Source organism: Suricata suricatta, chromosome 6 (assembly GCF_006229205.1).
Source record: "Suricata suricatta isolate VVHF042 chromosome 6, meerkat_22Aug2017_6uvM2_HiC, whole genome shotgun sequence".
Lineage (NCBI taxonomy): Eukaryota > Metazoa > Chordata > Mammalia > Carnivora > Herpestidae > Suricata > Suricata suricatta.
The window spans coordinates 110,666,755-110,680,933 of NC_043705.1; the positions used below are offsets into that span (position 1 = coordinate 110,666,755).

General features: G+C 39.1%; 1 protein-coding gene across 1 annotated transcript in view; it reads right to left on the minus strand.

Moving 5' to 3' along the window:
* Window positions 1–14,179, minus strand: part of ITGA1 (integrin subunit alpha 1) — a 156,949-nt gene that overhangs the window by 66,362 nt on the left and 76,408 nt on the right. The window contains exons 7-8 of the mRNA XM_029941264.1: window positions 4,365–4,513; window positions 949–1,099 (exon numbers count right to left, since the gene is read on the minus strand). Coding sequence (XP_029797124.1) covers window positions 949–1,099; window positions 4,365–4,513 — 300 coding nt within the window. The remainder of the gene's footprint in view (window positions 1–948; window positions 1,100–4,364; window positions 4,514–14,179) is intronic.

Consider the following 14,179-nt stretch of genomic DNA (forward strand, 5'->3'; position numbering starts at 1 on the left):
AATGGCTGTGCACAGAGTGCACAAGTAATAAGTCAGTCTCCTGATCCCTCCCCATTCCACCAGTAATGCCAAAAAAGTGGCTGGTGCAGAGGTACACCCATAACTACAAAACCAGTAAGAAAGTCTTGCCAGGGTCTGGGTGGCTCAAGGGGTTAAGCGTCCAACTTCAGCTCAGGTCATGATCTCATGGTCTGAGTTCGATCGAGCCTCGCGTTGGGCTCTGTGCTGACAGCTCAGAGCCTGGAGCCTGCTTCGGATTCTGTGTCTCCCTCTCTCTCTGCCCCTCCCCTGCTCATGCTCTGTCTCTCAAAAATAAATAAATGTGGAAAAATTAAAAAAAAAAAAAGAAAGTCTTGCCATTGCAGGGACTCTTCTTCTAAGTCCTGGTGCAGACTGTCCAAAGTAGACAAAAAATTAGGTGGCCTTTTGCTTCTTTTCTATAACTCAGGAAATGTGTAGGTGTGGAAATGTCATTGTTCACTTGTAGCAGATTACTGTGAGTTAAGTCCTGATTTTCCACCTTCCCAAATCATGGTAATAATTACTAATTAGCAGGCACTGTATTTCTTACCTAGCACATCTCCAGTTCCCTCCTTTCCTCCTTCCCTTTCTTTTTCCTTCCTCCCTTCCATCTCCTCCTTCCTTTCCTCTACTCTGCTCTTCCTCTGTTCCTCCCTTCATGCCCCTGGCAGTTCCTCTTTCTATCCTCTTTTTCTTTTCTTCTCTTCTTTTTCCTTCCCTATTTCTGTCCTTTTCTTTCTCTCACACTCCCTTCCTGGGGACACAAAGGGAGCAAGACCCAATCCTGCCTCTACAGAGGTTACTTTCAAATGTAGACCCTTCCCCTTCTCATCCTTGTCTGTGTCACTTTCATAAAATAACCATGCTATGTATACACCTCTTGTCTTCACAACGGAGTTTGAAAGCCATCTCTAGCCCTGTACTTACAGCTATGGAGAACCGCTGAATGTTTTCATCCTCACAGTCTTGGATGACCTTATTCAGTCGATGGTTGTCATGGGACTCCCCGTCGGTCACAATTACCATAACTTTTTTAACTCCCCTTCTGGCACCCCGGGCTTCAGTGAAAGCCTCCTTCCTGAAGTAATCAAAGAGAAAAGAGAAGCAAATAAAGCACTACCCTGAGTTAGGCAAAGTGATAAAAGAGAAACACTGACAACTGTAGCTAGACTAGTGCTGTCCCTCCAAGATCAACACTGACGCCCATTGTTCAAGCTGGGAGGCATGATGATCATTATTTGTAATAGTTTTAGATTTATCCCAGCTGACGGAGAGGTCACCGTTTTGCTGATCATCACATATCCCATGTACAAAGGGCGGCAGAATTTCATTCTTAGGAAACTTGTCAGGGAAGGTGTGACTGGAGCACTCATCAGATCTAGAGAAGGTCAGATCTTAAATACTCTCTCAGCTACTCCTTTCCCTATAAACACTCCTCTTTTCTTCTGCTTTGTCCTCACTTCCTCCCACATCAACTCTGACATTTAAAGAACAGTAAGGTAATCTTCCAAGCTGAGGAGAGGAGCTGGGAGAAAACAGAATATTTGTATGGCTATGAGTGCTTGAGAGTGCTGTGGAGCATGGAGGGAAATCAGCCTTGGTAATAAAAGACTGCAGACAGCTGTGGTCTGACTCAGTGACAGAGCAGGGCTGTGGGGAGCAAAAGGGGCTGGAGGAGCTAGGAAAGATTTGGTCTGAACTAGGTTTTAGGACACAGGCTGCTGGGCATGGGGTGGGAGAAGGTGGCATGGAGAGAAAGGGAAAATGCTGTGACCTATCTGCAAAGAAAGGAATTTTTTATTTAATTCAAAAAGCGTTTATGAAAGAGATGGAAGAGGGGGGAAATTAACGATTCTTGTTTGTTTTGTGTTTCTACACACACACACACACACACACACACACACACACACACACACACAGAGGCATCCTTTCCCTGTATTATTTTCTTTTACTCAACTCACTTCCCTTTCTGGAGTCAGGTAAGTTTATTTAGGAATGAAACAATGAAAGGGTTTCATATAATATTTTTTGGATTTTTGTATAAATTTCAGCAATCACTGTACTGAATGCTCCTTTTAGATATTTTACTTTGGTCATGAGGACAAACACCTGCAGTTTGGGATATGACAAAAAACTCAATTTCTGTTACACCAACCTTCCAAATGGTTTGCACAGTACATATTAGTTGTACTGTAGGTACACAGTAAATGCACAATAGTAGGAATCTTGTGAACAGGAGAGAAGATCCCAGTGATGTGGGCAAAGGGATTTTATCTGTGATCATTTTCCTTTAAAAAGACTGAACTCAAATCTGACAAGATGTTAACAACTGTTGATTTGTTTGGTGAGTACATAGGATTTTGTTGTATGATTTGCTTTTTTACATTTTTGATTTTCTTAAAAATGTAAAAATAAAGAAGTTTTTTAAAAAAAAAATGAATCACTAAGGAACTGCATATATCTGCCCTCTACACTATGGAGGTAGATTTTTTTGACCTCTTTGTATGTACAAAGTTGAAAACAGATGTTAAAGGCTAGTCTTTAAATGAAGTTCAGACATGATAGCATGTAGGATTCAATTTTTGTGGCCCTAATTCTTTAGAGGATCACCAAAACTTCCTAATTCTCACAAAGATACAGGCCATTACTGAATGAACTTCGGCTAATGGAGATAATTAAAAGACATTTCTTAAGGAAAATCTGGTAGATCTAAATAAGGGTTAAATATCTTCAGCAAATTGTCCATGACCCCCCAATACTACCATCCAATGAAAACAGAAGTAAAGGATTCTAAAAAATTAAAAGTATTGCAATTGGCCCTGCCTGAAAGGAATAAAGAGCAATTAAAAATAGCTTCAATGTGAAAAACTAATGTGCAAGAAGGATACTTAGTAATACCACTGGGGAGTTTTATTTATATACAAAACTCAATAAACTGTGTATTCTACAGCTCGACCCTTTGTGAAACATGTCGGCAAAACCCATGTAGGGCTATGGTATTTAGTGTGGTATTTATGCAGGCGCAAAGCGGCCAGAATGTTTCTACAGTTAGTTCTCAAAGATGAATATTCATTCTTAAGTGGTTGCCTTTGGAAAATACACAGCTCTCTACAGGCTCAGAGCTTTCAAAGAACACTTTGATCTACTTTGAATGTACAGTCACATTTAGTCAATTATTTAAGAAGGTGCATTCAGTACACCTCAACATGTGCACCCTCTGTGCATGCAAACTGGGGATCCAAAAGGCAGGTAAATGCAAAATTACCCATCTGTTTGTGGTTATTTTCTCCCAAGCCCCACATAACTAGAACCACATGCTTCTCTAACACTTAAGAGGAATGCAGCACATGAAATCCCAGTTCTTCAGAATATCCATATTCACTATTTTAACCTCCTTAAAATACTGATCTTAGCAGGCAGGTGAGGTGAGAGCATGGGTAATTAGTTCTTTAAAATCAGATGAGGGTCTAGAAAGTGAAGACACTTAACAGGAGGATCCTTAGTATTACTCATACTACTTAATTGTATTTCCTGTGATTTTGGTAATGTTTAGTTTTTGTTCAGAACCTTACTAGCTTTAAAGACAACTCATGAATAAAACAGCAAAAGATGAGAGTTGGGTGCAATTGGGCAACATATAGAAAATGAAGCGTTCTACATTGTGATCAAAGGACAGTTCTGTAGCTTCTCATAGAATGAAATTCAGCCACAGAATGGATTATATGCTATCCATGGAGATGCAGGAGGAAAGAAGGGATGTGAATGAGAGGGAATTTGGAGAAAGGAAGAAAGAAAGAGTGCATAAATGATGAAGTTCTTTCCACTTCTTTCAATCTTTGCACTGAAAATGATTTCTATGAGAGCAATATTGAATTTGGCCTCTTAAAAACTCTTACTCGAGATCTTCAGTCACCCTAAATTAGGTACTGTAAAATTACGAATATACTAAGATACAAATATATATTGAGTAGAAGTGGATGAATATTAATCCTTTCTTCTTAAACATGAGATTCCTAGAAGCGTAGACAAAGAACAAAGGGAAAAGATATTCATTAATATTTTGTCTTAGTATCCAACGTCATGATGCAGTAGACTACAGTAGTTTCTGTGATTGATTTTCCATCACTTAAGCCTTTGGAATAAGAAGAAAGATAAAAAGGCAGGGAGACTTTATTGTAGAAAAACTTGATGTTATAACTATTAGCTAATTGGTGAAATCTAGTTTTAAAAAAGATGGCTTTAAATATTGCCAAGATAAATGATCAATCAATACTCCAAAGGTCTTGACTGTGAACAGTTAGTCATGTATAGCTTTATTTTGGTTTATTTTTTAATCCACATACCTGGCTGTGTCTATCCCAAGGGCTGTCTTAGTCTGGACGCCACCTCTCTGGAGTATTTTTTTTGCTGCATCAAGTACCTCATCCGTTGATGAGTACTTATTGAGGTTGAATTCATGGGTTACATTTTCTCCATACTGTACAATTCCAACCTGAAATACCAAGTCATTGTGAGTTAACCTTCTAGCAATATTCCCTTTCACTTTTCTTTAGTTTAAACATGAAGATCAGATGTTATCCTTTTTTGTCTTTCAGATAGTTTAAAAATTCAGCAGTACACAAATCTTTCTATTTTGACAGAAATAACCATCGCCACTTGTGGATATTCATAGATCAAGGAACAAGAATGAAAGTGCTGTTGTTAAACTTCTTAAACACTTGGTTTATCTCTTCAACAGTTTCTACTGAATGACTCCGGCAAGCTTTGAGGAGTAGGTGAAACACACTGACATGCTCTCTGCCTTCATAGAGCTTCTAAATGGGGGGCGGGGGGGGGGCAGGGAGAAGGAGAGAGAGAGGAAAGGGAGGAGAAAGAGAGAGAGAATCAGAGAGAAAGAGTGATTCAACACATGATCATTCCAATGCATGTTCAATTGTAAACTATGGAGAGAGGGCTGAAATGGAAAAGCTCTTTAGCAAGTAAACCTAGGGCCCTACTTCAAAATGGGGCGCCTCTTTGAAGTGATACTCAAGTTGAGACTGAAAGGTGGAAGGAGGGTGGAAACCTGTACTGGACGGAGGCAGAATGAGAGGATGGATCCATACAAGGGCAACTGGTATGTCAAGAAGCTGAGATGAGAAAAAGTAGGGATGTCCGGAGAACAGAATGAAAGCCAGTGAGCTCGGACTAGGCTGTGAGGGGAAGTGAAACAACATGAGGCTGGATGAGTAATAAGTGGGACACGTATCTGAGGAGGGCACATGTGTGCTTCTAGCCTAGGCATAGCTTCCATTTCTCTCACACCAACCCTTCTCCCCACCACCCTTTTTCTCGTTCAGACTTTCCTTTCTTTCTGCCTTCCTCCTTTCATCCCCTCCTTTGTGCAGACAGCATAATGTGGGCAGCTAACTGCAGAGCCATCATGGAGCAAAATGATATACAGGATAAAGTGTCCCCAGATTTGATTTTCTTTGCCCCATATTCCTCCCCTCTCCCTAAGAGATGCCCATTTTTCTTATCCTTTTTCTATACCTTCCTTTAAATATTGATGTGAACCAACAGATTAATCTACATCAAGAATTGTGAGTGGAAATAACTTTTGTTTAATTTCCCACACCAAAATTAGAGATTCAGAAAATTCTATACCCAAATGAATGTCTTTTTAATGTAGAAATTCTGGGCACTTCATTTCTTGGGTCCTAGGAAAGCAATTTAAGACAAAGCTGCCATTTACCCATTGGTAAAGTTGCCTCTACTACTTTCTTCCCACTCATCCTACTTCCAATTTTGATTTTACTTTCAAGGGTCATGAAGGTTCAGCATCTAACTTCCAGCCTCCCTGAGGATACCACAGTTGTCAGAAAGCTTTAGGTTTAATTACATGTCTGATTCATAGATACGTTTCCACATCTGGGTCTTCTTTGAAACCAGAAGCATATTTTGGCATTTTCAAAAACCAACAAGAGAAACTTCCACTTTTAAAATAATCTTTATCATCTTGGAGCCACCTTCTAGAGTACACTAGCCATCTTGAAGCAATTATGCCACCATGCTTAAATAAGAATAGTATCCTATATCTTTAATACCTTTTAAAAAGTGTTTTCCCTAATTTATTCAGATTATAATACGATTAATTAGAATTACATTTTATAAATGAAAAACTTTAGTTTAAAATATTCCTCACAATGAAAGGGAAGAAAAGAGTCTAGTCTAAGATGGAAATCCCTTATCCCAGGGCTTCTTCCATCACTCTACTTCCTCTCCACAAAAATATACCTTCCTGAACTCCTGCATTCTGTGTCACTTCATCATGCTAGTTTCTGCTAGACACTGCTGCCATTGATGAATTGCTACTTGAGTTCAATGAGCCCTGCTCTTCTATGAATATATTTTTTACTGAATATCTGCCACCATTGGTTGCAAGACCATGTGCTATTATAATTGGAATAAAGATGACCAGAAGTCCCTTTGGAAAAAACAGCAGGCTACAACCAACTAATTATGCAAAATAATGATAATGATAATAATAATAATAAAATAGATGAGGATACACCCATAACTCCAATTCAGGTTACTTCCTTGAATCATAATTAAGTGTATGGATAGTTATCTATTACTCTCTACTCTCTAGATTTAAAATTATTCTCCCAACGACCCTCACAGATTTTAATTAATAATCTAGGGAGGCACTGAATAATTATTAAGGGAAACCACAAAGGTTCAACATTGTCTTTGTGTATATAAATGTTCAGTGTAAACAAAACTAAAATGATTTTGAAACTTAGATAAACATTATGCCTATTTTTTTGGTACCAAGGTGAATAAATGCTACTGTAGAAGTTAATTGCTCATCCATTCAGGACATCTTACAGTTTGTTTTTATTTCCCTTTGTTTTTGGTTAGCCTCAAGCAGGAGGCTAAAGAACTTTGAAAATCGTCATTCCTGCTATTATTTTTGAACATTTTACTGCTTGAGTGAATCTATTGAACACTCTAGTCTCTCATTTGGATAAAATATTGAACAACCTAGTCTTATTTCTTTGACTTCCTCACCTTCAGCAATCTCTTCCTGTAGATCACCTATGTCATCCAGTCTCAAGGTCTTATCTTTGACCTGACCTTGTCAACTAGAAAAATTTTAGCACCTCCATCTCAATTTCAAGTGTTCTACCATTAATTTGAGGTCATTTATGTCTGTCATTAATTCTTTCACCACATCAAAACTTCCAATTAATTCAGAGATCCTACTGTTGTTGTTTTTTTCTTTGTCCCTAGCCTTGATTCCATGGTCCATCACCACAATCATTTACTTGTACACTTTAACTCCTTTAACCTTTTTTCCCCTCCATTAATTCACTTGGCTAACTTCCAACTCTGGTTAAATCCAAATATCTCCCTTACTTTCTGTGCTTCTGTGACTCCAAATCACACAAATTGTAGAATGGTCTCACTTTAAAGTTATGGCCATGAATCTCAAATGTGGTTGCACATAACACTGCTCACACTTTGTATTAATGAGCCTACTTTGCTCCCATTTATTGAGTGCAATGAAATTCTAGTCATAAAAAAAAGAGAGTATCACACTGATACATGGGGAGGAGGAGTTCACATGAGAAGAGGAAGAATTTATGCCAATTAAATAAGGCTGCTTTGTGCCATAATATTTGACATTTCAACATACTTTACATATCTTATAAAACCTACTATGCACTATTGGATTATCTGGACACCAGGAATAGCAGAAAAATTTTAGCTTCTTGGTAAGTCAGAAATCAGTGCTTTGTATCTCCTTTCTCTCTCTACCTACCTGCCTACTTAACATATCTCAGTTCTATAAGTTTACTCTTTAGAGAACTTGTTACTGTCAGTTGCCTCACCCTTTCTTTATACTTTGCTTCTAACAACTCCACATGAGTCTCAGATGACTGTCTGCCCTTGGACTGCTAGATCTGCTTTGTCCCAAAGGTTCAAAGAGCCAGCAGTGCCTGGAAGTTTTTCTTTCTCACAGGCAGGCAATGCCTGAGTGCAGACAGTGAAAGACGCAGCCCCCTGACTCAGATCAGCTGAAGGCCTTGATTTCACCTGAAATCACACCCTTGGTTGTCCTCCGTTGCTATTCTGTTTTGCTTCCCCAAATCTTTTACTATTTTCTTATAAAAGCACTCCCATAGTAAATTACTAAAAAAAATTGGCTCATTTTCTCAGGATTTGCTTCTGAGAAACCAGACTTAAGGCAGCTATTATCTGGGTTTCTACATTTCTTCATTGGCCCAGGCCAGATCTCACTGCCTTGAACCTGGCAATAGCTGGTCTCTTCGCTGTTGGTCTTCCTCCTATTTCCATTCTCTTCAGCTTTGTCTACATGTTTATGGAAGGTTAACTGTCTTGAGATTCTGCTTACATAACGTCCTTGTTCAAAAATCTCTAATAACTCTCCATCAATGACTTTGAAATACACTCTAAATGGAATTTTTATTCTACTTAAAATAGAAAACAGATAAAGCTTGAAGGTGCTCCTTGGAAATACAAGACCTATAGGGTAAACTTCAATTTTCTTCCCCTGGCCTGCAGTCACTCAACAGATTTTTTTAGTTCTTCTATATCTTCAGGAGTCCTCTGGATGAATTCTGTCCCTACCAAATGCCTTTCCTCATCCCTCCAACAAAGCTACGTTCTACCCATTCTGGAATATCCAATAAGTTTTACTTTCTCTGCAAAACTTTTCCCTCCTAGTTGCCAGCCTAGCTTACGGTTCTTCGCCTTCTCTGAACCCCGAAGCAAACTTGCCTGTTTTGCTCCTGGAAGTACTGCATTCTTCTCAGCCCCTTATGCATGCTTTATCTCCCAACTACATTGTTTGCTCCAGAGGGGCAAGCAGGGCTAAGGAGCATGGACTATGTCACAGCTTTCGGTACTCTCTTATCCCATGCCACTGTTTTGCTTTGCTTCTGACTGACCCTCATACATTCTTACTAGATGACTGGAACATTTCACATAAGCAAGTAAAAGACTGAGATAGCAGGGAAATAATGATAAGCATAAAAAGAGAGACACAAAGATGTGTGGGAATTAGAAGACTGGGGGAGGTGGAATCTCAAACTTCAGGGAAATGATGCTCAGTGTAGGTCCTTAGCTGATACTAGGCTACATATTTCCTTAGGAATCAGACAGAATAAGGCCTGTTGTGTCTTCTCTAGAAAACGGTGGCATTTATTGATTTTCATCACAGGAAAATGGTCAAATCATGAAGCAAACACATGTAATGCTTTGCTGAGTATTGATGGGACCCAGTTAATAAAAACAGTTTCAGTCTCAGCAAAGGGTATAATTTAAGGCAGGTAAAACAGACTCATACTTGATGCCGTGTATATATTCATATGCAATAGAATCAAATAAAGATGATAATGAAATAACAATAAAAAGTGAGCCACGTGATGCATACACATTTTGAGGAGGCAGGAGGAGAGAAGCACAAGCATGTTAATTGTCTCGCAGTGAAAGGCTTCCTGGAGGGAGGAAGATGCAGTGTCCTGGGTGAGGTGTCCAGGTAAAGAACAGAGAATGGAGTAAAGCAAAGCAGTCTTGAGCAGAGACTATGTCAAAAATGATAAAGAATTGAAACCATTCTAGGAACTGAGCAAAATAAAAACGGCCAATAATAATCATATTTGACTTGAAGCAGCCAGTTTTGTTGGAATGACACAAAAACCGGAGCACAGAAGTCCAGTGGAGCACTGCTGAGAAGTAATGGAGATGGAAAGACTCTAGGCATGTTTCTGAATTGGGAACAAGGAAGCAGGGATGGCAGCTAAAAGAGGCAACCGGTTAAATGTGGGCTTTCTTGAGGAGAACATGGAAAAAGAGTAGCTTGGGCATTAGTGAAAGAGTACAGGAAGACAGTGACAAAATATTCTTATAAAGAGTAGAACAAGGGGAGTCTGGGTGGCTCTGGCTCAGGTCATGGTCTCACAGTCTTTTAGTTCAAGCCCCACATCAGGCTCTGAGCTGTCAGCACAGAGTGTGGAGCCTGCTTCAGATTCTGTGTCTCCGTCTCTCTCTCTGCCCCTCCCCCACTTGTACTCTGTCTCTCTGTCTCTCTCTCAAAAATAAATATTAAAAAAAAAAAAGAGTAGAGCAAATACAATAGTCACTTATTAAAGACAACTGGAAGGGAAGCCTTTACTTCTTAGGGAGACACAGTTTGAACTTCCTGATTAAGCAGAACAAAAGATGAGGTGTGTAATTATATCTAAGGCTAAAGGAAACTAAGACTCAGGCTATCACATAAATCAGGCACACAACTGATAGAGGATTCTGTTACATGAACCAGAGGTTTGTAACACTTCTTCAAAACCACTTAAGATCTACAATCCTTCCTTAGCTAAGCCATGAACTAATGTTCCCTGACCCCTTTTCTAGGGACTACTAGCATCCTTTTTTATGTTACTAGCTATGATTTTTAAAGAATTCCATGGTCAAATAATCTTGGAAAACAATGAATAACACGAAGTTAACATGTATCTTTACAGCACGTCCCCCTTCTATCTCTAGCTCTCTCTGTCTCTCCCTGTATCTCTGTTGTCTGCCTCTCTTTCTCCTCCTGCTATTTATATTAACTAAACACACACACACACACACACACACACACACACAAAAACAAACAAACAAACAAACAAACATGCCACAAATTTCAAATGCAAAAGGCCAAAGCTTTCTCTTCTGTTCCCAGTTGCTCCGCTTTGATTCATAAGCACATTCTTTTGAAAATGCTCTGAGTCTTTAATATGAAAACATGCATGGTGATTCACGAATTGGAAGACCTGATATATTTTATTCTTATTTAAGGGAATAACTTTGGGGAGGAACATATTTAATGCCTCAAACAGCACAATTTAGAAAGCATTGCTTTACAATATTGAGCTACCTCCTCGTAAATATCAAATCATTGTTCTGTGTCATTCACCTTTGTTATATTCATGATACACTATCAGTGCAGTACTCATCCAAATATAAGATTTTATTTCATTTCTAAGTTGGAAGTATTTTGGGCTCAGGGACAAAGTTTCAGTTTTATTTTTTTAATTGCCCATGACAAGAAGTTACTTGATACATATCTACTAAACTACAATAAATTTATGACATGAATGGTTTTCATTTCTGTTGGAGGATAGAGAAGAAAGAGGAAGAAAGTGAATGTGAGAAATATAAAAGAAATCACTGAAAGGAGGGCCTTCTGATTTTTCTCTCATGAACTTCAAGTCACAACATAATGACAAAGAAGTTTAAGAAAGAGAAGTGTGTAAAATAGCTATTACGTATATTGAGTCAAAGAGTCATGAAGAAGTAGAATTATGTCCTCATTTAGAATTATATTATTACCTTGTATTGTTAAGTCAAAGTTATAAAAGCAGTTGCCAAATTTTAATTTCTAGCCGAACTAAGTTTCTGGGTTGCCATTCAACAATTAACATTATCAGCTCAACGGCCCCGTTAGGGGAATAATGCCTGGGTAAAACAATGAAGTTTTCTGTGTGAGATACACAATTGCTGAACATGAGAGGAGCTCAGGATTTGTGCCTGACCCATTTATCGTTCCTTTAACCAAACTATGGTGCAAAGCCCTGCCCTACCACATGCTTCTAATGTGACTAAGTTGGAGTAAGAATGTAGTAACAATACCGACTGCAACCCCCGCGAACTGTCAGCATGGCCACTCTGAGGCTGTTAGCGGGAACTGGGCTTCACCGTTTGTCACTGTGAAGAGGGGCATAAGTGAGACTGGTTCATAAGGAGATGCAACGAGTCCTCAGAACATAAAGTTGACAGATGACAGATATAGGTCCTAGGAAAGGGTGTCTTTAGCTGCCTTCCTGGATGAAGCTGCAATGAAATTGATCCAAGTTCAAAAATGCAAGGATAGGAGCGTAAAAGTAAAGTTCTGAGAAGACTGGGTGGGTAATCAGGATGAGAGGTGAATGGGGCTGAGATGGTAACACCCGCAAAGAAAAGCCTGAAACCTAATATAAAGGGTGTCTGGTTGGGGGGTGGAGAGGGGGTCCTCCACAAAGAAGCGCCTTTAGCTCAATGACTTCATGAGGTAGAATGAGAGAAAGGAGTCATCACAACAATGATTTTTAACACAAGACAAAATGAAAAGTCCAAGCAATGAGATTTTTCCAACCCAAATGATTTACCTCCTTTGTGCTCAGCAACACATAAAACTGTAAACTCTATGCCATAAATAAAAGGATTAAGGCACAATGCTGTCAAAGTGGAATTCACAGTCTGCCAGGAGAGACAGACACAGAAGCAAAAATAGTGCTCCTGAGTGATGAGTGAAGGGTGAGTAGAACGTATGGAGACAAAGCAGGGGAGGGAATTGTTTATGGGAAGAGGGTTGGAAAGACCATGGAGAGTGACAGAGAGTGACTGAGTCACCTAGCAGAAAGTCCATCTAGCACTGGGGGCCAGGGTAGAGAAGAGCACTCTGGGAGGACTCATGTGGACACTGACTATGTGCTCAGAGAAAGCGATGGGAGGCGTCACGGCAGAGCCAGAAGAGAGGCCAGAAGGCACCAGGGGGGCAGGCAGCTGTGGGGAGGAGGGGTGCCACGTGACAGATGCTTTCCAATCCACTGGGGAGCTTGGGTATTGTTCAGCAGACAAAGACAGGAGATTTTTATCCAGGGAAATGCTATGATCTGAACTTTACCTTGGAAAGATAGCTCTGCTGAGTGAGGCATGGAGGAAGGGGAGAATGGAGACTGGCTGGCAATGACAGAGAAGATTCACCTCATTCACAGCACCGCTGTCAGAAACTATAGCTTGATTGACAAGGAAAGGGCTGCAAGATGCCTTCAGGCTTCTATTCAGACTTCAAAACAATGAATCAGGCATCATGTTTAAGACTTCTAGGGAAATGGCCATAAAATGTGCAGTAAAAAGAAAGATAAATAATATTCCTAAAATTTAATTAATTTCTCTCTTTCATTTTGCCTGGTTTAATGTCATGCTATGCTCTTGATAGCAACAATCTAGACATTGTTCCATTAGTATATTTCACTTTTATATCAAGCCTCACAATTTACTGGTTTTATTTAGGGTAATGCACTCGTATTTGGCATATTTATATCATTCTCATTTATTATTAAAAGCAGTGTTATGTTTAGGTATTGAGGATCGATAAGACCACCATAATATTTATACCATCATATCTTTTATGGCAAGCTCAGAGTGTTTCAGGTTTGTTTTTATAGGTGGTTTTTTAAAAGGCAATTTTATAGCCTTCACTCTGTCTTGGGTAAAAAATTGGTTTACAAAAATTCCTTCACTCTGTTTGCAAAAGTCTTAATGGGACCACACAGAAACCTTTAAGAAACTTGGAGTAACTATTTGGAGTTGATGTTTTTGTCACTTGTGCTGTATTCCCCTGATGTATACTAATTGCCATGTGGAACCGTTAATGCAAGCTTTTTGTTTTCCTTCTTTCCCCCATTCCCTTCTTTTTTTTTTTTCCTTTGTGGAATTTTTTTCATATCTTTTCAACTATCTTTCAATGCATGCAATTACTAGGTGGCAAATCTGTTGAGTACAGAGAATAAGCCGCCATATTTTATCGTTACCTGTTGGACTAAGTGTATAGCCATAATCAATATAACAGACAAGAATTCATAAGGTGTAGCCAGAATGTGATTTTTTTTTTTTTTTTTTGGTTCATGATACCTTTAAAACTTATTTAGGGTGAAGTTCTTCTATTCTCCCTGGATAGAAAGATAAATGTCTTATTCTTAGTTTTAAAATATCTGTTAAAAAAAGATAAAGAAACATACATAAAAAAAAGACCTCTATAATTGATCTTTGAACAACATGGGTTTGAACTGTGTGGGTCCACAAATACATTAATTGTTTGGGTAAATACAGTATAGGACTCTCTCTTTCTTAATGATTTCCTTTTTTTAAAGTTTATTTATTTTTGAGACAGACAGAGAGTGTGAGTGGGGGAGGAGCAGAGAGAGAGGATCCTAAGCAGGCTCCATGCTGTCAACGGGAAGCCCAACGTGGCTAGATCTCCCTCATCATAAGAGCATGACCTGAGACAAAATTAGGAGTCAGAAGCTTAACCGACTAAGCCACCTAGGTGCCCCTTCTTTATGATTTT